This window comes from Somniosus microcephalus, chromosome 2 (assembly GCF_052327205.1).
Source record: "Somniosus microcephalus isolate GS21.2 chromosome 2, FLI_Smic_1.0, whole genome shotgun sequence".
NCBI classification, from domain to species: Eukaryota; Metazoa; Chordata; class Chondrichthyes; order Squaliformes; family Somniosidae; genus Somniosus; species Somniosus microcephalus.
Window position 1 is genome coordinate 347,303,597 of NC_140988.1, and position 25,796 is coordinate 347,329,392.

At 41.7% G+C, this 25,796-nt stretch overlaps 1 protein-coding gene across 2 annotated transcripts in view; it reads right to left on the reverse strand.

The window, feature by feature from the left end:
* Positions 1-25,796, reverse strand: part of immt (inner membrane protein, mitochondrial (mitofilin)) — a 60,869-nt gene that overhangs the window by 9,591 nt on the left and 25,482 nt on the right. For both annotated transcript variants that reach the window (XM_085975492.1, XM_085975491.1), the window contains 6 exons: positions 25,313-25,438; positions 24,057-24,193; positions 21,179-21,282; positions 19,782-19,917; positions 17,068-17,197; positions 464-687 (listed from right to left, as the gene is read on the reverse strand). In XM_085975492.1, coding sequence (XP_085831618.1) covers positions 464-687; positions 17,068-17,197; positions 19,782-19,917; positions 21,179-21,282; positions 24,057-24,193; positions 25,313-25,438 — 857 coding nt within the window. The remainder of the gene's footprint in view (positions 1-463; positions 688-17,067; positions 17,198-19,781; positions 19,918-21,178; positions 21,283-24,056; positions 24,194-25,312; positions 25,439-25,796) is intronic.

The window sequence follows — 25,796 nt, forward strand, 5'->3', positions numbered from 1 at the left end:
TGAAAGAGAAATCCTCTGCATTGCAGCCATCAGCGTCTTGGTTTCACTAAAATCATAACCAATCTGTATTTTCCCCAGGTACTCTTCAGTGTTTCGATTGAATAACTGCACAAGAGGACATTTAGTGCTCCATGGAGGAGGGTACAGGTTTCCAGTTGCAATTTCCCACTTGGGGAAGAAGTATGTGAAAGGACAGCACTTTTCCAAGCCTCTCACACAGACCTCAACTGGTTTCACAGCAACAGTGGTAGAGATTTCAAAATGGTTTGCTACTTTATCACCCAAGCTATGAACTGGGAAGGAATGTGAGAAATTAAGCTTTGTGCAGCTTTCCAAATTTTAACTGGACAAGGTCTGGTTGATGATGCAGTGATTAATTGACTAGTGTTTATAATAACCTGTATGTACTTTGTGTCTGCAAGATGTTAAGTAAAACCCATGCAGGACGGAGCTTCTGCCTTGCCTTTTTGTCCTTTTCAAGAAGGATTTCTGATCGATAATGCTCCAGAGCTTTTGTCACTGCCGTTTCCAAAGTTTTCTTATCCTCCAGTCTCTGGTACTCAAGCGCCACTTCAACGCGCTGCTGCTCCCGCACACGCTGTTCTGCCAACTCTCTATTCAACTGGTCAATACGACGATGGGCATGGGCAATCAAGGAGTTCAGGTCATCAGTGCTCAGCTGGCCAGCTACAGTTTGGAAACATCATTAAAAAACAGCGTGGAAAAAGTATACTCTGGATTAGCAAATTAGGTAACAACCATTCATTTGGGATTAAAATTGTTTTGTATTACAAAAATTTAAACAGACAAAAAAAATTCACAATTAAAATCTCAATGACACATCTACATGCCAGTTACTTTACGTATATAGTACAATATATGAATTTGCAGAAAGCTCAGTTTAGCAGCTCACATTTACAAACCCACACTTGGAAAGTATGCTATGTACATAGTAATGTTGAGGAAGGGAAAAACTTTTCCAATAAATAAATAAATAAATATATTTTTGATATTATATGGGATATTTTCTAGGATTACGGTAATATTTTAAAACTGGTTTCCATTCTTAAAAATAGTCTTTTAAAAACACTATGTAAAAGACATTAATAGTAATTATAAATTGTAATATGAAAGCCTTGTGTATATTCCCTTTGAGAAAGCATTCTGCAAAAACGTGTGAAATTATATTTGCTGCCATGGTAAATAAGAGTGGCATATTATAAACTTTACTGGGTTAGCAATAACCGATCGGTAATTGCAGCACTGTGAACAATCCTTAAAACAGAAATTAGGCAAGCATTATTCACCACATATTGAAGGAAAAGACATCCATAAATCATTGCTTATGGTACAGTTAAGTGCCATACTGGTTATAAAACAGAGTGACATATAATTCCAATTCTGTTTTTAAACTTGAATATTAAACAAATGTGACATACACACAAAAGACAACAGGCACCAATTAAGACATTAGAAACAGGGATCAGATCCAATCTTGGAATCAGGTTAAGCTAGCTTTGATTTTCAAAAATGTGTTACTTTCTGATCAGCAAAAGTGTGTTACTTTCTTTGGCACAGGGACAATAAATGATCCAAAGCCTTAAATTCTGGTAGCTCATCTGTCGAATTAACAGCTACATCTAAAACTATACATCACTTCACATTTTGGGTGTAATCTTACAAACTACAATGGTATGCTAAGGAAAGTAACTTCACTATCAATAATGTGGAATAGAAGTATAAAATGCCCTGAGGTAATGCATGTCACTGTAATTCTGGATGTTAGAACTCCAACCCAGTAATTTAGACAGTGTTTAAGTCATGCAGCCAGATTTCAGTATAAAGAAACTGCTTCTTCATTTCTATTTGATTCTCAGCAAAACTTTCAATGATAATGCTAGAGCCTTGCTCCCCCATTTTGCTGTCAGTGGCAGCATCAAAAGCTCCTACTTCATGTAATAAACAGGGTCCCTTATATCGCACTCACCAGGTTCCTAGGCTGCAAGTTCTAAAGATCTCCTGTTGTACCAGCAGTACAATTTGACTTCCATCTCCCTGCAACTTTCCCCCTCTTTCCCTAAAGGTGTTGAATTATGCTGGGTTAATGGTTTCACAGGCACAGCATCATTCAGTACCATGCCCAAGTAGTGATTCTTCATATGAGCCTAGGCAGTTGACGATCAACAGGTTATTCAATTGTGGGAGGAATCACAGCCGAGCATGATCAAGTCCTAAAAGATGCCTCCACAAATGCAATTTTCCAGCAGGATTAACCTATCCAATTTTCCCCTCACTTCCCAGGGTTTACGGCAAATTTTAACAACAAACCACTGCCTCACTGAAATCAGCTGACTCATAGTGACAATCGAACCTAGGATTCTTCTAGTCTCTAGCTCGGTGCTTTATGACTCATTTATCCACTAAACTATAAGGAAAGCTCCAAGCTAGATATTTTTATTCTCAAGCTGCCTATTTCCTTACAGCTGACTTAATCTGGCAGTGTCTTGTATTCCAATGTGCCACCGTCTCCCAATAAACAGCAGTTTCTTTACAAATTATAGAACTGGAGCATGGTCGAATACTTAAGAAAAGACATACTTGCTCTCGAGTCAGTACAAAGAAGGTTCACTCGGTTAATCCCGGGGATGAGGGGGTGGACATATGAGGAGAGGTTGAGTAGATTGGGACTCTACTCATTGGAGTTCAGAAGAATGAGAGGCGATCTTATTGAAACATAAGATTGTGAAGGGGCTTGATCGGGTGGATGTGGTGAGGATGTTCCCAATGATGGGTGAAACTAGAACTAGGGGGCATAATCTTAGAATAAGGGGCTGCTCTTTCAAAACTGAGATGAGGAGAAACTTCTTCACTCAGAGGGTAGTAGGTCTGTGGAATTTGCTGCCCCAGAGAGCTGTGGAAGCTACATCATTAAATAAATTTAAAACAGAAATAGACAGTTTCTTAGAAGTAAAGGGAATTAGGGGTTACGGGGAGCGGGCAGGAAATTGGACGAGTCTATGTTCGGAACGGTCATGGCCCTGTGGGTAGCGGAGCGGGCCCAGGGGCCGTGTAGCCTGGTTCTGCTCCTACTTCTTGTGTTCTAATTCTGTGTTAGATTTCAGGAGATGGTTCTATTCCTGTTCCTGGCTGGGGTGGAGATCACCTTTTACAGAAGGTAAGTACTGTAGAAAATATAAGGACAGTGATCTCCTGGACGAGTTTCGATCGCCTAGATGGGTTGGAGAGGAATTTCCCAGATTTTTTTCTCCCAAATTGGCCATTGGGTTTTTTAATCTGGTTTTTCGCCTCTCCCAGGAGATCACATGGGTTCGGGAGGGATGTAGAGTGATAGTAGATTTGAGGTTAGGATCAGATCAGCCATGATCTTATTGAATGGTGGAGCAGGCTCGAGGGGCCGATTGGCCTACTCCTGCTCCTATTTTGTGTGTTCTTATGAATAAAATGTAAATACACCTTAAATACTTCTATAGTCTTTTTCAACTAGAAGCACTAAATGCACAAATATTTCAACACTTTCTATACACTGGGTTGTATTCAACATTTTACAATTTCTGTAAGTACTCTGTTTATACTTGGAAACTCACGGTTTCCTTGAATCTTGTTGGGTTGGGGGGGGAAGGAGGATCACAATACTTCCTGAATTACAGTGACAAAGATTTCAAAAGCCCCTCATTTTGCTGAAGAGTCCTTAACTATGCAAGGATCTCACACTGTAATGAAAGTAGCTTAAGCTCAGTGGGTTCGTAAGAATGTACAACAAACTAGCCAGACTCACCTAAATCAGACACCTCTGCAATGAAAAGGGTGGGAAGAATTAATGCGAGTTGACAACAGCACCACTAGAAGTCACTCAGGCAAACTGTTACAGTGCAAATGAGAACACACACTACACATTCATTTTAGTAAGGAAGCCCGTCAATTTTTTTCTTTAATAACATTTACAGCAGAAGTTAGGAAAAATAAAATACATCAAACATTAGATAAACTGGGAATGTTATCAACTCTAAACAGAACACTCTAAAAGCCATGCATAAATAAAAATCCATCAGCAGCCAAGTTTAATGATTTATACCAGCAAAGGGCAACAATAATTCTCCACCCAAGCTGCAAAAACTTTAGTTGCAATACACACCAATTTTTAAAAAAAACTATTCTCGGGATGTGGACGTCTCTTACAAGGCCAGCATTTATTCCCCATCCCTAGATGACCTGACAAGGTGGTGGGCCTTCTTGAATCACTGGTAACAGTTTGATAAAACTGAGTGGTTTTCTAGGCCATTTCAGAGGGCAGTTAAGAGTCAACCATGCTGTTGTCACATATAGGCCAGACTGGGTAAGAATGGCAGGTTTCCTTCTCCAAAGGTCATTACTGAACTAGTTGGGTTATTTCAGTCACTTTTTCTCATGGTCACTTTTACTGGTACCCGTTTTTCCATTTTAAAAAACTGAACCCAGTGGTATTTGAGCTCACGTTCTCTGGATTATTAGGCCTCTGAGTTACTGGTCTTGTAACATGACCACTACACTAGTGCCTGGTAAATATGAGCCAATCTATTTCTTCTTAGTCAGGTATTTGTCATGCATGTAAATCCATAACCGTGCTTAAAAAGGCTTACACATCTCACTTACCCAAGGCTAGGCCCAGGTTGGCCAAGGCTTAAAGATGTCACCCTCACTCCACAGTGTTCATAGGGATACTGCTAGAGTCTAACCAGCTAAAGCCACACAGTTTACCAGCACAGGGTACATGTAAAATTCTTACTGCTTCTCCAGCTAAGGCCATCCTACCAGTTAATGTACTGGCTTAAGGGGTTATCTGGAAAGTGGTAAGAATCCCAACACCAATGACAGGTCTCCACCTTCAGGACCCAGCAACGAGCTACGCTGGCTGGTCAATAATCAATAGCATCCTGAAGTAACGTCGATCAGCCTGGCACAAGAATTGGATTACCAATTCTGTCAGAGGTTTTACTCAGTTTCGATCTCTGATCAACAGATCATGATATCCCGGAGCCAAAGAGACACTGCTTACCCATACCACCCCCCAAAGAGGATAGTCACTTGTTAGTCAGTAGACAACTAACCAGCAAGGCTTTGAGCCTTTGCTCGGCAGACAGCAGGTACATAGAACTCCTCCTGAACAACATGGTCAGCTGCACAACCCGTGAGTGCACTACCACCAGCCTGACCTCAGCATGAACACACCAGTTCAAGGTACAGCTCTGCAACCCAATAGAGGTAGCGCCAAATATTGACTATACGAGCTTATATTCACATATTCGATCTCCAAATAACACCTTCCAGACAGAGATTCCATATGAGCTATTTGATGAAAATTTGCCTTCAATTGGTAGAAGGACCAACATGGACAGTTAGCTTGATGTCCTCAATTCTCTACACGTCTAAGTTCAATGCCATGTATACAAGTCTTATTCTTCAACTATTTAATCTAGGTCCTCACTATAAAAGGCCTTTGGCAAAGGATGTGCCCTCAAAGGATGGCTCCCCTTCAAGACAGGGTCAGTGTAGGCCAGAGGTCTCCCATCCTCAGTTTCCACTTTTGTCACAAAAGCAAATGGAATATAAAGGTGAGAAAGTGATGCTTCAGTTGCGCAGAGCTTTGGTCAGACCCACATGGAGTACTGCGTTCAGTTTTGGACACCGAACCTCAGGAAAATTATACTGGTCTTGAAGGGGGTGCAGGTTCACCAGAAAGATACTAGGGCTTAAAAGGGTTAAATTAGTCAATAACTCCATTATTGTTTTATCATGCTACTACCAGGATGGTAGAAGGCGAACTAGATGGACTAGATTTCATCTAGCAACTGCTATGTTCCTAAATTAAGATGACTGGTTGCATAAATTTGGTTTGTACTCTCGTCAGTTTAGAAGGTTAAGGGGTGATCTAATCAAGGTCTTTAAAATGATAAAGGGATTTGATAGGGCAGATGCAGAGAAACTATTTCCTCTGGAGAGGGAATCCAGAACAAGGGGGCCTGATCATTAAAGTTCCCAATTTCCCAATGTGTTGTATCTTTTATACAGTTCAGTACGCAAGTACGGCAGTAGTCATGTAGACAACTAACTCCCTCTTGCGCATGCGCACTGTGGTTCCATTTGTTCATTGTTCTCCTAACATTCCACACGCCCGAGTAGTCAGGTTGACCCTTGGAGTCAGCGCTTTCTTATCTGTGCTTCACAAGGTTGTGTTCCGTACTGTTCAACTGAGTTCATCCCTTTTAGCCTGGTATTGTTCAAGGAAATATCTCCGATCTGTGCTGTGTCAGCACTTTCTCCATTATACGTCTGTGTCCAGAGAAACTCCCCATACCATCTTAAACTTAATTCATGTGATACAATTTTCATCCAAGAGTCTATTGTCCACAAGCATACAGTTAATTACTACACCAGCTGTCTTATCTTGCTCAAGTAGTCTGTCTTTGCACAGAAATACCTCTGGCTTTCAGATACTCACTCTCGCCTGTCTACACATTAACTATAGCCCCTATACCAATTAAACCATGATGCTTTCTGCTCATGTCAAGTTATTCTAACTTAGTCATTTTCTTACTATTACCCCTACAGATAGCACAAAGCATAGGAAGAAAATAACTTTCCCTTTAATTTTACATTCATGATGGGCCAACATTCGCTGTGCAGCAGTGATTATTATCACCTCGAGTTTTAGCCTGATTAATCTCAAGGCATGATTTAAATCAACTGGGCTTTTTTTCTTCCTTTTAAACTTCTTGTTAATTTTGCAGGATTCATAAAGGCAAGCTTACAGAAAGAGAATACCAAACACCGCCAGGTCACGTACTGCGTTACAGTCACTGTCCCTTGACCTCAACTGGCTTCTGTGGGCCCAAATTGTAGAAGAGCACCTCTACTGCACCAGTAGGACATTTTCCACTTCCCATGTCTGTCCAGCCTGTGGCTTCTGAGTCAATTGGTGCCAAGTAGTGTTGTGCTGGGGGCCATGCCTACTAGCAACTGGGCTAAGACTGGCAAGCTAATTTCACATTGCAGCCAGTATGGAAGCTGAGCTGAATTCATATTAAGGTCTGAGGCATGGAAGGCCTGCGTGCACTAATCAGCTGAACTACTCAGTCCCATAACATAGATACATAGATACATAGAAGATAGGAGCAGGAGTAGGCCATTCGGCCCTTCGTGCCTGCTCCGCCATTCGATGAGATCATGGCTGATCCTTTAATTCAGTATCCCGTCCCCGCCTTCTCTCCGTAACCCTTAACCCCTTTTGCCCGTAGAAATATATCTAATTCCCTCTTAAATATATTTAATGAGCTGGCGTACACTGCCCTCTGTGGCAATGAGTTCCACAGGTTCACCACTCTCTGAGTGAAGAAATTCCCCCTCATCTCTGTCCTAAATGGTTTAGCCCTTATCCTTAAATTATGTCCTCTAGTTCTGTTCTCACCCGCCAAGGGAAACATTCCTTCTGCATCCAGTCTGTCTAGACCTGTCAGAATTTTATACACTTCTATGAGGTCCCCTCTCAATCTTCTAAACTCCAGTGTGTACATCCCTAAACTACATAGTCTCTCCTCATAGGTCATTCCCGCCATTCCTGGTATCAGCCTGGTGAATCGCCGCTGCACCCCCTCCATGGCAAGAACATCCTTCCTCAGATGAGGCGACCAAAACTGTACACAGTACTCGAGGTGTGGTCTCACCAGTGCCCTGTACAGCTGCAGCAAGGTATCCCTGTTCCTGTATTCTAACCCTTTTGCTATGAAGGCCAGCATACCGTTTGCCTTCTTGACCGCCTGTTGCACCTGCATGCTCGCCTTCAGTGACTGGTGTACAAGAACACCCAGGTCTCTCTGTACTTCCCCCTCTCCCAATCTATTGCCATTTAAATAATAATTTGCCCTCCCGTTCCTGCACCCAAGGTGGATAACTTCGCACTTGTCCACATTATAGTGCATCTGCCATTTATCCGCCCAATCGCCCAGTCTGTCCAAATCGCTCTGGAGCTTCCTGGTCTCTTCCTCTGAGCCCACCCCCCCTCCTAGTTTAGTGTCGTCTGCAAATTTGGAAATGCTGCATCCGACTCCCTGATCCAGGTCATTAATGTAAATTGTGAACAGCTGGGGGCCCAGGACAGATCCCTGTGGTACCCCACTTGTTACTGCCTGCCATTCAGAAAATGAGCCGTTTATTCCAACTCTCTGTTTTCTATCTGACAGCCAGTTCCCTATCCACGCCAAAACTTTCCCCTTTATCCCATGAGCCTCAATTTTCCATGCTAATCTTTTATGTGGGACCTTATCGAAGGCCTTTTGGAAGTCCAGGTACACCACATCTACTGGCTCTCCCCCATCTATTCTACCAGTTACTCCCTCAAAAAATTCCAATAGATTAGTCAAGCACGATTTACCCTTTGTAAATCCATGTTGACTCTGTCCTATCCTGTCCCCATTTGCTAAGTGCTCCGCTATTTCATCCTTAATGATGGACTCCAGCATTTTGCCCACAACTGATGTAAGGCTTACAGGTCTGTAATTACCTGCTTTTTCCCTACCCCCCTTTTTGAATAGTGGGGTAACGTTAGCTACCCTCCAATCCATCGGCACTGTTCCCGAGTCTAATGAATTCTGAAAAATCATCCTTAGTGCATCCGCTATCTCTAGGGCCACCTCCTTCAGTACCCTAGGATGCATGTTATCAGGCCCTGGGGATTTGTCCACCTTCAATCCCTTTAGCTTCCTTAACACCATATCCTTAGAGATATTGATTTGCGTCAGTTCCTCCTTTGCCAATGTCCCTATTTTTCCCGATATCCCAGGGAGGTTTTTTGTGTCTTCCTTCGTAAAGACTGACCCAAAGTATGCATTTAGTTGATCTGCCATTTCCTTATTTCCCATTATATATTCCCCCGTATCTGACTGCAATGGACCAACTTTGGTTTTCACCAGTCTTTTCCTTTTGATATATTTATAAAAGCTTTTGGAGTTAGTTTTTATATTTTCCGCCAGCTTGTTTTCGTAAGCTATTTTGCCCCTCTTGATCATGCCCTTTGCCCTCCTTTGCTCTATCTTAAACTGTTCCCAATCTTCCGCTCTGGCGCTTTTTTTGGCTATTTTATACGCCCTATCTTTGGATTTTATGCTGTCTCTAATTTCCCCTGTTATCCACGGTTGAGTCACCTTTTTAGATTTCCTTTTATGCCAGATTGGTATAAACAATTTTTGCAATTTTGTCATTCTATCTTTAAATGTTTGCCATTGTTTATCTACCTCCAGTCCTCCCAGGAACGTTGTCCAATCAGACCTACTCAGTTCCCGTCTCATGGCATCATAATTCCCCTTGTTTAAATTCAGGACCTTAGTCTCTGAGTCAATTTCTTCGCTCTCCATTTCGAGTGAGAAATCGATCATGTTATGATCGCTCTGACCCAAGGGTCCCCGTACAACATGATTATTTTTTTTAGCCTGCTGACTGATATGTAAAGAATTTTAATTACTATAGCATGGTTTGAAGACTAAAAAAGGAGCAGTAATCTCTCAGTAAGCAAAGATACAAGACTTATAACCCTAGAAGCTTGCAGCACAGAACGAGGCCATTCAGCCCATCAGGTGTGTGCCAGCTCTTTGCAAGAGCAATCCAAAATGAATTCCACTGCCCTGCTCTCTCTCTATGTCCCTGTATCTTCTGCTTCAAATATTTACCCAGTTTTCCCTTAAAAAGTATAATAGGCTTTGCTTCAACCACATTTTGTGGCAAAGCATTCCATGCTCCACGTAATGACATTTCTCCTCTCGCTCTCGGTGACTATTTTAAATTGATGACCCATCATCACTGATTCCCTAACTACAGGAAGCAGTCTTTACCTATTCACTGTATCAAAACTCCTCTTAATTTTAAAATATTTTATTCAATCTCCTCATAGCCTTCACTGGTACAGTGGAAATAGTCCTAATATCTCGAGCCTCTCCTTATAACTATACTTTCCCTTCCCTAGCATCATCCTGGTGAAAGGTAATCGACCTGAAACGTTAACTCTGTTTCTCTCTCCACAGATGCTGCCTGACCTGTTGAGTATTTCCAGCATTTTGCTTCTATTTTAGATTTCCAGTATCCGCAGTATTTTGCTTTTGTGTCCTGGTGAATCTATCCTGCAAGCCCTCTATGGCCTTAATATGCTTTCTATAGTGAAGCGCTCAAAACTACTCTCAGTACTCCAACTATGACCCAACCAAGGTTTTGTACAAAGTTATCATTACTTCTTTACTCTTGTACTCTATAACCTAGTTATAAAACCCAAAATTCTGTTAACCTTCTTATGGTTTTATCTACCCGCACTCTCACTTTTGGACAATTATCTGTTTGAAATCCTAAGGGTCATAAGAACATAAGAAATAGGAGCAGGAGTAGGCCATTCGGCCCATCGAGCCTGCTCCGCCATTCAAGAAGATCATGGCTGATCTTCCACCTCAACTCCACTTTTCTGCACTATCCTCATATCCCTTGATACGCTTAATATCCAAACATCTATCGATCTCTGTCTTAAATATATTCAACGATCGAGCCTCCACAGCCCTCTGGGGTAGAGAATTCCAAAGATTCACTTTGAGTGAAGAAATTTCTCCTCATCTCAGTCCTGAATGGCCGACCCCTTATTCTGAGACTGTGACCCCTGGTTCTAGACTCCCCAGCCAGGGAAAACATCCTCCCTGCATCTACCCTGTCAAGCCCTGTAAGAATTTTGTATGTTTCAATGAGATCACCTCTCATTCTTCTAAACTCTAGAGAATATAGGCCTAGTCTACTCAATCTCTCCTCATAGGACAATCCCCCCATCCCAGGAATCAGTCTGGTGAACCTTCGTTGCACTCCCTCTATGTCAAGTATATCCTTCCTTAGGTAAGGAGACCAAAACTGTACACAATACTCCAGGTGTGGTCTCACCAGGACCCTATATAATTACAGTAAGACATCTTTACTCTTGTACTCAAATCCTCTTGTAATAAAGGCCAACATACCATTTGCTTTCCTAATTGCTTGCTGTACCTGCATGTTAACTTTCAGTGATTCATGTACAAGGACACTCCGGTCCCTCTGAACACCAACATTTCCCAATCTCTCACCATTTAAAAAATACTCTGCTTTTCTATTTTTCCTACCAAAGTGGATAACCACATTTCTCCACATTAAATTCCATTTGCCATATTCTTGCCCACTCACTTAGCTTGTCTATATCCCCATGAAGCCTCTTTGCATCCTCCTCACAACTTACATTCCCACCTAGCTTTGTATCATCAGCAAACTTGGATATATTACATTTGGTCCCCTCATCCAAATCATTGATATAGATTGTGAATAGCTGAGGCCCAAGCACTGATCCTTGTGGTACCCCACTAGTTACAGCCTGCCAAAATGACTCGTTTATTCCTACTCTCTGTTTTCTGTCCATTAACCAGTCCTCAATCCATGCTAGTATATTACCTACAATCCCATGAGCCCTAATTTTGTTTAATAACCTCTTTTGTGGCACCTTATCGAATGCCTTCTGAAAATCCAAATACACCACATCCACTGGATCCCCCTTATCTATTCTGTTAGTTACAAACTCAAAAAACTTTTAACAGATTCGTCAAACATGATTTCCCTTTCATAAATCCATGTTGATTCTGGCCAATCCTATTATCATTTTCTAAGTGCCTTGTTACCAAGTCCTTAATAATAGATTCTAGCATTTTCTCTAATACTGATATCAGGCTAATTGGTCTGTAGTTCCCCGTTTTCTCTCTCCCTCCTTTTTTATATAGTGGGGTTACATTTGCTACCTTCCAATCCGCGGGAACCATTCTAGAATCTATGGAATTTTGAAAGATGACAACCTCGGCATCCACTATCTCTATAGTCACCTCTTTTAAAACTCTAGGATGTAGGCCATCGGGTCCAGGGGATTTATCGGCTTTCAGTCCCATTAATTTATCCAGTACTATTTTTTTACTAATACTAATTTCTTTTAGTTCCTCATTCTCGCTGGACCCTTGGTTGTCCACCATTTCTGGGAAGTTTTTTGCGTCTTCATCCGTGAAGACAGACACAAAGTATTTGTTGAATTTCTCTGCCATTTCCTTATTCCCCATTATAATTTATCCTGTCTCAGCCTGTAAGGGACCCACGTTTACTTTAGCTAATCTTTTCCTTTTTTACATACCTATAGAAGCTTTTATAGTCTGTTTTTATGTCTCTCGCTAGTTTACTCTCATATTCTATTTTTCCTTTCTTCATCAATTTCTTGGTCCTCCTTTGCTGAATTCTAAAATTCTCCCAATCCTCAGGTTTACTACTCGTTTGGCAATATTACAAGCCTCTTCCTTTAATCTAATACTATCTTTAATTTCTCATTAGCCACGGTTGGACCATTTTTCCCGTGGTGTTTAATGGTTGCGAATTATGAATTATTTCTTTAAATGTTTGCCATTGCTTTTCTACTGTTACATCTTTTAATCTAGTTTCCCAACCTACCTTAGTCAACTCGCCTCTCATACCCACGTAGTTTGCTTTGTTCAGGTTCAGGTTTAGGACCCTAATGTCACTGTTCATCCACATCGTTCAGTGTCTTCCCACCGTGTATATACTCCCATTCCTTGTATTTCCTGCCAAAATCTATTACCTCGCACTTAATCCACATTACATTGCATCTCCCACCTGTCTGTCCATTACATGAACTTGTCTATATCTTCATGAAGCCTTTGACAGTTCTCCTTGCTGATTGTCAAACCAACTACTTTTGTGTCATCAGCAAATGTAAATATTATGTTCCCTCTGCCCAAGTCCAAATCATCTTATATCTACAAGGTCAAAAGTGGATCCAGTACTGACCCACTTCCAACATTGCCGCAATCTGAGCAATGTTCATTTATCCTAATACGATAGCAAAATACTGCAGATGCTGGAAATCCGAAATAACAACAGAAAATGCTGGAAAAACTCAGCAGGCCAGGCATGTTGCCACGGATGTTGCCTGGCCTGCTGAGTTTTTCCAGCATTTTCTGTTGTTTTCATTTATCCTAACTTTGTTTCCAGTCCATCACCAACCTTCCAGCCGATGTTGCTACATTTCTTCTTGTACCATATACCTGAATTTTTCTGACAAGATTCTTGTGAAACATCTTTTCAAACGCCTGAAAATCCATACACACGATATCTACCACATTCCAACTTGCCTTTAATAAATCACACACATTCTCAATTCCATCATTTGTAAAAACTGATGTAAAATATTTATTTAATATCCCTGCAACCTTCATCCTCCACAACTGGGCTTTTTCCTTTATCGCGGAGTGGTCCTACTTTCTCTAACGATTCTTTTACTTTATACAGGAAACTGTGTGTTATCCGGAGGCTAAATGTCCGGCAAGCTCAAGCCACCGGCAAAAATCAGGAGCCGTTTCATTAGGTTTTTTTTCTTTTCGTTGCTTTTTTCTCAACAGTCAAGCTCTGCAAGGTCTCGCTGAAGCTATTGCTAAGCTACAGAGACACTAGAGAGAGTACGGCCGACTGTTTAGAAGCTGTTGCTAAGCAACAGGGTTTGTTGCCAGATACGGAGATCAAAATCTCCGTATGTTTCAACATTAGCGCTGGTTTGTCTGGCAGTTTTGAGGGAACGGCAACAGCTCGGTCCCGTCGGTGCCGGATAGCACAAAGTTTCCTGTACATGCTTATAAAAGTTGTACTATTTCCTTTTATATTATCTATACTAGTCTTTCTTCATATTCTCTTTTGGCCCTTCTAATCTCATCTCCCCAATATACTTTTTATTTTTGATGATTGTCTTAATATGTTACTTTTAAAAGAAACATGAATTTAAAAGGCCAAACCATTATGAAAATCAGGAATTACAAGTAGGGAAAGAGAGGAACACCATTAATATTTCCTTAATCTGCTTTTTACTTTATCATCACCAAATACACAGATAATTCCCTCTATGCTGAAAACCTCCCAAAAGCAATTTAAGGAATTATAAAAACGAAAGCACAGAAGACCATTCAGCATGTTCCATCACAGAATGTGTACAATCAACTCGACAATTTACTCGACCCTTCTCATTTAATCTCCCAACAAAAGATTCTGCTAGCTTCTCCAGGTTACCCACCAAAAGAAAATGCTAGGCAATTCAAGGACATCCATCCAACCTCACATCCCACACTATTCGCCCAGGTCAGCTGCCTTCCTTGACATAGAAACATAGAAGATAGGAGCAGGAGTAGGCCATTCGGCCCTTCGAGCCTGCTCCGCCATTCAATGAGATCATGGCTGATCATCCAAATTCAGTACCCTGTCCCTGCTTTCTTCCCATATCCCTTGATCTCTTTAGCATTAAGAAATATATCCAACTCTTTCTTGAATATATTTAATGAACTGGCCTCCACCGCCCTCTGTGGCAGAGAATTCCACAGGTTCACCACTCTCTGGGTGAAGAAATTCCTCCTCATTTCAGTCCTAAATGGCTTACCCCTTATCCTTAGACTATGACCCCTGGTTCTGGACTCCCCGGCCATCAGAAACATCCTTCCTGCATCTAGTCTGTCCAGGCCTGACAGAATTTTATAGGTTTCGATGAGATCCCCTCTCAATCTTCTAAACTCCAGTGAGTATAAGCCCAATCGACACAATCTCTCCTCATACGTCATTCCTGCCATCCCAGGTATCAGCCTGGTGAATCTTCGCTGCACTCCTTCCATGGCAAGAACAGCCTTCCTCAGGTAAGGCGACCAAAACTGCACACAATACTCAAGGTGCGGTCTCACCAAGGCCCTGTACAACTGTAGCAAGACATCCTTGTTCCTGTACTCAAACCCTCTTGCTACGAAGACCAACATACCATTTGCCTTCTTAACCGCCTGCTGCACCTGCATGCTTACCTTCAGCGACTGGTGCACAAGAACACCCAGATCTCTCTGCACTTCCCCTTCTCCAAATCTATTGCCATTCAAATAATAATCTGCCTTCCTGTTTTTGCCACCAAAGTGGATAACCTCACATTTATCCACATTATAGTGCATTTGCCATGTTTCTGCCCAGTCACCCAACCTGTCCAAATCGTACTGGAGTTTCACGACATCCTCCTCACAGCATACCCTCCCACCCAGCTTTGTGTCATCTGCAAATTTGGAGATATTACATCCAATTCCCTCGTCCAGATCATTAATATATATTGTGAACAGCTGGGGTCCTAGGACCGATCCTTGCGGTACCCCACTAGTCACTGCCTGCCACTCGGAAAACGACCCGTTTATTCCAACTCTTTGCTTTCTGTCCGCCAACCAGTTCTCTATCCAAGTCAATACCTTGCCCCCAATCCCATGTGCCTTAATTTTGCACGCTAATCTCTTATGCGGGACCTTATCGAAAGCCTTCTGAAAGTCCAAATACACCACATCCACTGGTTCTCCCTTATCTATTTTACCAGTTACATCCTCAAAAAATTCCAGTAGATTAGTCAAGCATGATTTACCTTTTGTAAATCCATGCTGACTTTGTCCGATCCAGTCACTGCTTGACATTATGCTGGTACCAGGAGCCACAGAGTATTCAATCATCTCTGCTAATGCTCATCTTTATCTGAGGAAGGATATACTTGCCTTGGAGGCGGTACAACGAAGGTTCACTAGATTGATTCCTGGGATGAGAGGGCTGTCCTATGATGTGAGGTTGTGTAGAATGGGCCTATACTCTCTGGAGTTTAGAAGAATGAGAGGTGATCTCATTGAAACATACAAGATTCTGAAGGGGATTGACAGGGTAGATGCTGAGAGGTTGTTTCCCCTGGCTGAAGTGTCTAGAACTAGGGGGCATAGTCTCAGGATAAGGGGTCCGCCATTTAAGACTGAGATGAGGAGGAATTTCTTCACTCAGAGGGTTGTGAATCTTTGGAATTCTCTGCCCAGAGGGCTGTGAATGCTGAGTCTTTGAGTATATTCAAGGCTGAGATATAGATATTTAGACTCTAGAGGGCAGGAAAATGGAGTTGAGGTCGATGATCAGCCATGATCTTACTGAATGGCGGAGCAGGCTCGAGGGGCTGTATGGTCTACTCTTGCTCTTATTTCTTATGTTCTTATCTCTGCTAATGCTTATCGTTATAGCCATCAATCTTGTTCCTAACCAGATATTAATTCAGGTACAGCTTTTTTGGGCCACTTTTTCCCAAGAGGTGTGAGCTGCTGCAGCTAAGATTCTATTCCACAAATCCCCTTTTCCAGAAGTATGGAATCTTCTGTCTTCACAACCCACGTATAAAGGCTAAATCAATCTTCCTATTATTTTGCATATATCTCAACTTGCTCATAGATCTTAGTGCTATGATTGAGAATGCATCCACCAATGAGGCAGCAACACTAAAAACCGCCCTTTCCAAATCTTCAGGCCCAAAAAATGCAAACAGAACAAACTCGTGGGTAAGAAATTAGTACAAATAGCACGGAGTTACTTGGGCTTTTAGAGCTGCACGTGGCCCTATGGTCACAGGTTAGACAACCTCATCCTATTCTGTGTGGTTGGAGGAAAACCTTTTAATTTTAGGTCTTAATTTTATACTCACATCTTCTAGCTCAGTCCAAGTAACCTGCTTGCATTATCAATTCTTCATAGCATTTTAAAAGTCTCAATCATGTGCCCCCTCAAATCTTTTCTTAAACAAATCTGTGTATTAAAATCTGAAAAACGCATGCGAAAATAAACCAAAAGTTTAACAATCCTGGCTGCACATGCCACAGAAACAAAGGCTAATAATATTCTTCAAGACTCTTACTGTAAATAAAAGTACCTTCCTTTTGCATTGTTGTTGCTTTGGTTGTGTGCTGAAAACATTGTTTTTTAAAATCTAGAACTACTGTGAATTTCTTGTGCACTGCTATGTAGGCGCAAACACTTTCATAAAAGCAAATTTATGGAAACAATACTTAAGTAAAAGCCACGTGTAATTGTGCCTTTTGTTGATTTGGATTTGACTGTAAAATGCAACTTAATTAAAATGACAACGCAAGAACCAAATACTGTACTTACTGAGATTTTTCCAACCAGGCTGTACATCCGGAGTGATGCTCTCCAGTTCCTTCCTGAATTCATCCCTGGCCATAGCCACCAGCTCACTGTACTGAACAGCTATTTTGGCTTCAGATTGAGCTGCCTGCACCTAAACAAAAAGCAAATACTTCAGCAGGAAGATACCACAATTACTCAAACTGAGAAGCAGTGCAATCTGGGAAGAGAGAGAGCTGCTGGAGAATACTGGTTATAAAGAATAAAATAGTGTCGCCAGAATTCCAAGCAAGTGTAATTCAATCCCGGGGCTCAGAGTGGTTAAGCCCTGGACTTCTGGTGATTTATTACATGGAGTACTTCAGTCAACCTGAAAATGCCAACCTGAATATAAAGGTATCAAACAGTTGACCTGGTTGCTCCAGTGACACAAGCAGGTTAGCATTAATGTTCAGTCTGCTAATTAGTTGGTTAGTAAGCCTTTAGAACAGTTTTTCTGTTAAGTCGACTTTTACTTATGAGAGTCCCAGGTCCGAAATGGGCAGTGGAACAGTGCAGGCAAGGTAAGAGATAGGATTCTATTTCTGAACGGTAAAATTAAAGTTAAACTCAGTAGCACAAGTAATGACTGTAAAATACTGTTAAAGAAAAATAGGAAAAAAAGAGACAAGAATGAAAGTTTTTAAAACTTTCTATTTAAGGTTAATTGTTTCAGTAATAATTATTCCTGATACTCAACAGAATTTTTGTTATAATGTTGGGGCATTTTCAGCCTCATGGAGGATAAGCTGGAATTTTTTTTTTTTTTTTTTTTTTTTTTAAATGGCCAGATCAGCATTCGCATCCAGAAATCTCGAGTTGCCAGCTGTCTACGGTTGCGCTTTTATTGTCATTTTAAAGCAGCTCCATACTAAGGTTGTGGTATAACAGTATATTCAGGACCCAACCCAACTATGGAAAGAAGAGGTGCAAGACCCCCTGGAGTAGGTAATCTGCGCTTGGGTTTTGCACCGCATGAAGTAGAATTCCAGTGTGCTATCAAACCTGGCTGACAAAATTCTCATGCATCTCTTTAGCCTCCTGGGCGCCTTTAAAGCCCGCCAGTAGTTGATTTAAACATTTAGAGCATGGACTCTCCCACTCACGATCTCTGAACATTTAAGTTTTAAACACTAGGTGAAGAGTTCTGTATACTGCACACATGCACAGAATTCTCTCCTGGGCAGGAAAATTACAGTTTGAGTCAGGTCAAGTACCTGTCATCAAGGCACTGCCTATCTGGAACTAGCGGTCTCAGACCAGTAGCTGTAATATAATGCGGTGTCAGCTGTGACTCAGTTGGTAGCACACTTGCCTCTGAGTCAGAAGGCTGTCCCACTCCAGAGACTTGAGCACAGCAATCTAGGCTGACACTCCAGTGCAGTGCTGAGGGAATGCTGCACTGTCAGAGATGCCGTCTTTCGGAGGCCCCATCTGGTCTCTAAAGGTGGATGCAAAAGATCCCATGGCAATACTTCGAAGAAGAGTAGGGGAGTTATTACTGGTGTCCTAGCCAATATTTATCCCTCAATCAAAATCACAAAAGCTTGCTGTGCGCAAAATTGGCTGCCGTGTTTCCTACATTACAACAGTGGCTACACTTCAAAAGTACTTCATTAGCTGTAAAGCGCTTTGGGATGTCCGGAGGTTGTGAAAGGCGCTATATAAATGCAAGACTTTCTTTATTTCTTTCAATGCAGTGCAAGGCATAAACCACAAAACTTGATGGTCTGCATTCGATACCCCTGGGATTGGATTACTGACAGTATACTGCACCCCAAGACCGGAGTTATTACTAGTTTTGGTTACCCTCTTGAATTGGCTACAGGAATATCAATTGATACACAGTATAACAAGGCTTGCAGTGCATAAAATATCACTAATACTTAAATGTGCAAGTAATGGCTTAACAAAAAATTTACATTTGTGATATTGCAGAATGGTAGTATCAACCTTTTAATTTATTTTCCAAGTTCCCACAAAGATACTGTACAGTTTTCTTACTTATGCTTGCACACAGTATGGGAAGTAGCGACAAACCTGGTCAATTGTTTCAGCTCTTCAAAAGACAGATGGTCATGTAAATTTTCGCTGAAATAGAGCTGCAAAGTTTTATGTGGAAAGTTTGATGTCTACAACCCGTATATTGTAAGACAACACAATCAAGCAGCTTCGGTATTTGGCCATCCATTAAGGCTTGTTTTCAAAGACTATTTTATTTTAAGTAGCATGAAGATTATAGGAGGAAAGAAAGAGAGGCGTGGAGTTCCAGGGTTTAGAGGTCCTGGAAAAGAATGAGTTAGAGTAGGAGACTGCGTGATGATTCCTAACTTCAATACAAATTTGGACTTTTTTTAATGTCAAGTTAGACGGAAATGCTACAATAACTGAGTAGCCCCACAGTAGAGAAGGGAAACTAGACAGGGCCTCCATTTATGATCGCTATCCAGAATTTCTTCTGGAGTACACCCAAGCGGACGGTAGGATTGGTCAACGTCCCTTCAGTCAACAGCCCACCAACACTCACTGTCTAGCTGATAGAGGAATGGCCAATTTGGCGAGATGTTGAAAGTTGCTGCTCCTTGTCAAATTGTACCTTAGCACGAATTGCTGCCTTTGATAAAGGAGCGAAAACTTGACAGAGGAGGGAGAGGAAGAGAGTCTTATCTAATTTTTTAAAAATGTAAGCTGCTTATTACCTTCCTTACTACATGATCAAGATCCACCATCATGTGGTGGAGGTTCTCTTCTGCAGCCAGAAGCTGTGGTCTAACAGCAGAGATCCGAGTCTGTTTGGCTTCTTCAATTGTATTCCGAAGGTTGTCCAATTCTTCTCTAAAATTGAACAAAAACAATAAAGAGCATATGATAAACACGAGTCACATCTCATTTTTTTGGTTAGTCATGCTGAAGCACTAGTGTCGTCAGCTACTCAGAGTAACGTCTAGTTCGTAAGGGCTGCATTTAAGTTCACATTTATAAAGAAAGGTTAGTGTTTTTACTCACTTCACTATCAACTTCCCTTTAATAACACAATGCTCTGGGACTCATTTTAGCATATGTTACTACTCCATTTAAGCAAATACATGATCCAAGAGTAACAGTTCAATATACTTATCTTCCATTCACTCCTTATTTGTGGCATTCTGGATTCAGGCATTAAAACATTCTCAAGATTCTACCAATGTTGCTATGAATCCATCATTGAGAGGTGCACAACAACTTGAGACAACTCCCTCGCCAGTGCCTCGGCCTCTACTCAGTGACTCCCCACAACAATTTCATGGCCCAGAGAAAAATCTTCTCTGTACCCGGCTTCTTCTCAATAACATTGTACTTGTTCGCCAACATTGCCTTTTTCTTCTATTTTCACTGGTCGGTGAGCCAGTAACCACAGGGCATGAATTTAAGACCACCAATATGGTTAGGAAATTATTTTTTTAAACTCAGAGGGTTATTAGGACTTGAACGGTGCCTCCAGAAACAATGGTGGAAATAAATGCTGGCCTTGCCAGCGACACCCATATCCCATAAATGAATTTAAAAAAAGATAATCTATATTAGCTTTTAAAAAAGTGAATAAATATTAGAAAAAGAAAAATGTAAACGGGTCGGGGGGGGGGGGGGAGGGCAGAGGAAGGGGACTAAGTGGATAGCACTTTTAGAAGGCCAGAATAGGCACAAGGGGCCAAATTTCCTCCTGTACTATAAAAGTCTACGATTCTCTAATCCAATTAATTGCCTCATGGAAGTGCTTTTCCTGGCATTTACTGACAGGTATTTCTGCTCTCACCCATCTAAATTTATATCTGAAGAATTATCCATAATTATCAATAAGGATAAGCTAGATGATTTGTGCAACTTTAAAGAAAAGTTTTAACCCCAATCTGCTTCACTCAATATGCTAATGTTGGTGTTACCCATCACTAAACCTTACACAACTCCCCCTGAATATCCGTTGCCCAGCACTTCTCTTGATTTTAGGGCAAATCATAAACATGGTAAACTAAGAATTCATGACAAAAAGGTAGCTACTATTCTAATACAAAAGGAAACTGAACTTTAAAAACAAACTGAACAGAAAACTCAAACTTACTTGGCCTTCGTCAGTGCTTCAGTGGCTCTGCCTACAACCTTGCTGCGGACATTCAGAGCGTTTTCCAAGGCTCGCCATTGTTCTGACTTTCGATCTGTGGTATTCTGACAAGAACAGATTTAATCACAAAAAGAAGGAATCTTCTGCACAATGATATAGTAAATCTGAAAGGCATCCCAAATAAATAGAACAAAGTTCTCCTAGTGTAGAAACATAGAAAAACATAGAAAAAATAGGAGCAGGAGTCGGCCATTCGGCCCTTCGAGCCTGCTCCGCCATTCAATATGATCATGGCTGATCCTCTATCTCAATACCATATTCCCGCTCTCTCCCCATACCCCTTGATGCTTTTTGTGTCTAGAAATCTATCTATCCCCTTCTTAAATATATTCAGTGACTTGGCCTCCACAGCCTTCTGTGGTAGAGAATTTCATAGGTTCACCAGCCTCTGAGTGAAGAAATTTCTCCTCATCTCAGTCTTAAATGTCCTACCCCGTATCCTGAGGCTGTGACCCCTCGTTCTAGAGCCCCCAGCCAGGGGAAACATCCTCCCTGCATCCAGTCTGGCTAGCCCTGTCAGAATTTTATACGTTTCAACGAGATAAACATTTATTCCTCAAAACATCAAAAACAGATTAACTGATTGCTGTTTGTGGAACTTTGCTGTGCACAAATTGGCTACCATATTTGCCTACATAACATTGCCTACACTTCAATGTTCCCTCTAATTTTTTTTGGCCCATGCGACCCCTTTAACGGGCTGCACGGGCCATTCAAAATTCCGCGCCTGCGCGGTTTTTCTATTGAAAAGCCGTCTCCCCAGCTGCGCGGGGCCTTGAGAGCGCTGCGCGGCCACGCAGCTTAAAGGGAACATTGCTACACTTACAAATAGTTCATTGTCTGTAAAGTGCTTTTGGACATCCTGAGGACATGAAAGGCATGATATAAATTGCAAGTTCTTTCTTTATATTCCTTATTTACAACAAAACAGAAACAACTTTTGACACAGGATTATGCTCCAGACCATTTACCACGTAGGGTGAAGCAAACAAGCACATCACAGCAGAGATTTTCGTACTCAGTAACAGATCCATGCTGCTGCCTGGATCAGGACTGCTGCACAGACAATGCACTGGGATCACAGCTGCCACCTGGAGTGTTTTGGACCAGACAGTTCAGTTTTTAAGTGAGCTGTCTGGAGATTTTGAAAGTATACGCAAAACCTATTTTTCCACTTTATTCATTGTTTTCAATTAATTTTTTTTATCATCGGAAAGCAAATGTCAGAACTCAACTCATCATTCTACTCTCTGATCCTGCCCTGTCCTCGGTCTGGTTTTGGACTTGGATAAAGGTGACAATCGTGATACACAGAGGAATAATGAGACGGCACCAAAAAGGAGATTGTCTTGTGGAGGCAGAGGTAATGGCGAAGGTACTATAGAGGATGCTGCCAATGTCACAGTAAAGGAAGAGGTAATAGAGAAATTAGATAGAATAAAAATAGATCAAGAGGAGGTACTTAAAAGTTTGGCAGTTGTCAAAATAGAAAGGTTACCTGGTCTGAATGGGATGCATCCTAGATTGCTGAGGGAAGGGTGGAAATTACAGAGGACCTGGCCACAATCTTCCAATCCTTAGATGTGGGAGCAGTGCCTTAGGACGGGAGGATTGCAAATTTTACAACCTTGTTCAAAAAAGGGGACTGGTTGTTTTTCAGACTGGAGGGAAATATACAGTGGTGTCCCCCACTGGGGTCACTGCTCTTTTCGATGTATATGTTAATGACCTGAACTTGGGTATACAGGGCATAATTACAGAAAACACAAAATTCTGAAATGTAGTAAACAGTGGGAGGATAGAAACAGACTTCAGGAGGACATAGACAGGCTGGTGAAATGCACAGACACATGGCAGATGCAATTTAACACAGAGAAGTGTGAAGTGATACATTTTGGAAGGAAGAATGCGGAGAGGCAATATAAACTAAATGGTACATTTTAAAGGGGGTGAAGGAACAGAGAGACCCGAGGGTGTACGTACACAAATCTTTGAAGGTAGGCGGACAAGTTGAGAAGATAGTTAAAAAAGCATACAGGACCCTTGGCTTCATAAACAGAGGCAAAGAGTACAAAACCAAGGAAGTTATGGTAAACCTTTCTAAATCACTGCTTAGGCCCCAGTTGCCGTATTGTGTCCAATTCCGGGCACCACACTTTAGGAATTATGTCAAGGTCTTGGAGAGGGTGCAGAGGAGATTTACTAGAATGGTACCAGGGATGAGGGGCTTCAGTTATGTGGAAAGACTAGAAAAGCCAGGGTTGATCTCCTGAGAGCAGAGAAAGTTATGGGGAGATTTAATAAAGGTGTTCAAAATCATGATGGGTTTTGATAGAGTAAATAGGGAGAAACTGTTTCCAGTGGCAGACAGGTCAGTAACCAGAGGAAACAGATGTAAGATAGTTGGCAAAAGAAGCAGAGGTGAGATGAGGAGAATTTCTTTTACGCAGCGAGTTATGATGATCTGGAACGCACTGCCTGAAAGGGTGGTGGGAGCACATTCAGTAATAACTTTCAAAAGGGAATTGGATAAACAGTTGAAGGGGAGAGATTTGCAGGGGTATGGAGAAAGGGCAGGAGAATGGGACTAACTGGATAGCTTTTTCAAAGAGTCGGCGCAGGCACAATGGGCCAAATGGCCTCCTTCTGTGCTGTATCAGGGGCTCAGTGACACATACGTTGCCATGCAGGAAAGAACAAGTACACATGAGCCAATTTCCCTACACGAAAAAGACAATTATAAATGCCTTAAAAAAAATTAAAAAAAATTCCTTACAATAACATCTCATTTTAAAAATTCCGTCTTCATAGGTTTTACCTCAGAATCATCCATGGCTTCCTTTAACCTCTGGGCATGAGCGGTAATGGCTTCTAGTGCTGAATCCTGAGCTTCAATTGCCTTGAGTGTTACTTGGGCACTTCTACCGAGAGCATCCTCCAAAGTTGATGTTAGTGCTGCACAGGAATAATGCACTTTAAAAGCACAGCATTACAAATCTATTTTTTTTTAAACTATTGAGAACTACCAGTCTATCCCAGGACACCACACGCAGTCATTATTAGGGTATTCAATGAAGCAGAATGGGCTCACTAGTTTCTCTATAAAATCAAGTGGTGATTCTTCACGTGAAACTTGGGGTAGAGTCTTGGCAGAGTATTTGACTATAGTGCATCACAGTTTGTCCTTATCTGACACCTGCACATGCATTTTCTATCAGGAGTTGCTGGAATGCAGTCAGGAATGGGAACCCGGACTTCCCCTTCCCAAGTTGAGATTAGCTAACTCAGCACAGGCCAAGGATTGAATGTGGGAGATTCATGGCTGGTATGGCTCCATTGCACAGTAGATGGTGCATTTGCCTAAGTGAAACATCAACGGAGATAGGAATTGTATTATTTCATCAAACCTGGTTCCTAGCTCCAAATGAACAGTGGGTCACTGCGGACACAGGAATCTGATAAGTTTACCACTCAAGTAAAATAAGAATAACAGAGAAAATAAATAACAAGTGTGTCATTTATGGTAAGAATTTTAAGTGTACTGACATTAAACCAAGGCCCCATCTGCCCTATCAAGTGGACGTAAAAGATCCCATGGCACTATTTCGAAGTATAGCGGGGGAATTCTTCTTGGTGCCGAGGCCAATATTTATCACTCAACCAACATGACTAAAAAACAGGTTATCTGGTCAGTATCACATTGCTGTTTACCTTTCGGCTGCCGCATTTCCTACATTACAACAGTGACTACACTTCAAAAGTGCTTCATTGGCTGTAAAGCACTTTGGGATGTCCCGAGGCCTTGAAAGACGCTATATAAAAGAAGTCTTTCTTTCTTTATTTGAAGGAGGTAATAGTGAGCTGCAAGAGTCTGTGGAACCCTAATGCAGCATGAACTGCCACCTTCAGGAGAGGATGGGAGAAAGTTAAGAAAAAAGCCAACCTCATGCACCAAAAAGAACAATGCAGGCGGAGACCTACCACTCTCGCAGCTGAGGTATGGCGTATATGGCTCATGCAAGTCGCAAAATATATTTGTTGGAAGTAAAGGGATTTGAAATTGTTTTTATTTACCAACAACTTTGACTTGCTCCTCTTGGTCTTGTTGAGCTAGGTGTTTTGCGACCTCCTGAGGTGAACGTTCTTGTACTGCAAGGTGTTGGCCCGGCAAGGCTTCATTTTCGCAACCACAGCTTTCACCTTTAAAGTACACAAGGACATTATTTTTATGACCAGGAAAAGGCGGCTTTGCACCACAAATGTATCCTTTTTAAAAAAAAATAAAAAATCTCAACTCAACTTATCCTTCAAATCCTTTCTCTCTCCAGAAACACGTGTAGTTGCCTATTGAACCCATTTATCAGCTTCAACTTAGGCAGTCCCTCGGAACCGAGGATGACTTGCTGCCACATTAAAAATGAGTTTGTAGGTGACTGATGAGTCCAATGCGGGACCTACAGTCTCTGTCACAGGTGGGGCAGACGGTGGTTGAAGGGGCGGGTGGGTGGGGTGCTTGGGTTGATGTGCGCTCCTTGCTCCCGGCGAAGAGACTCGAGGT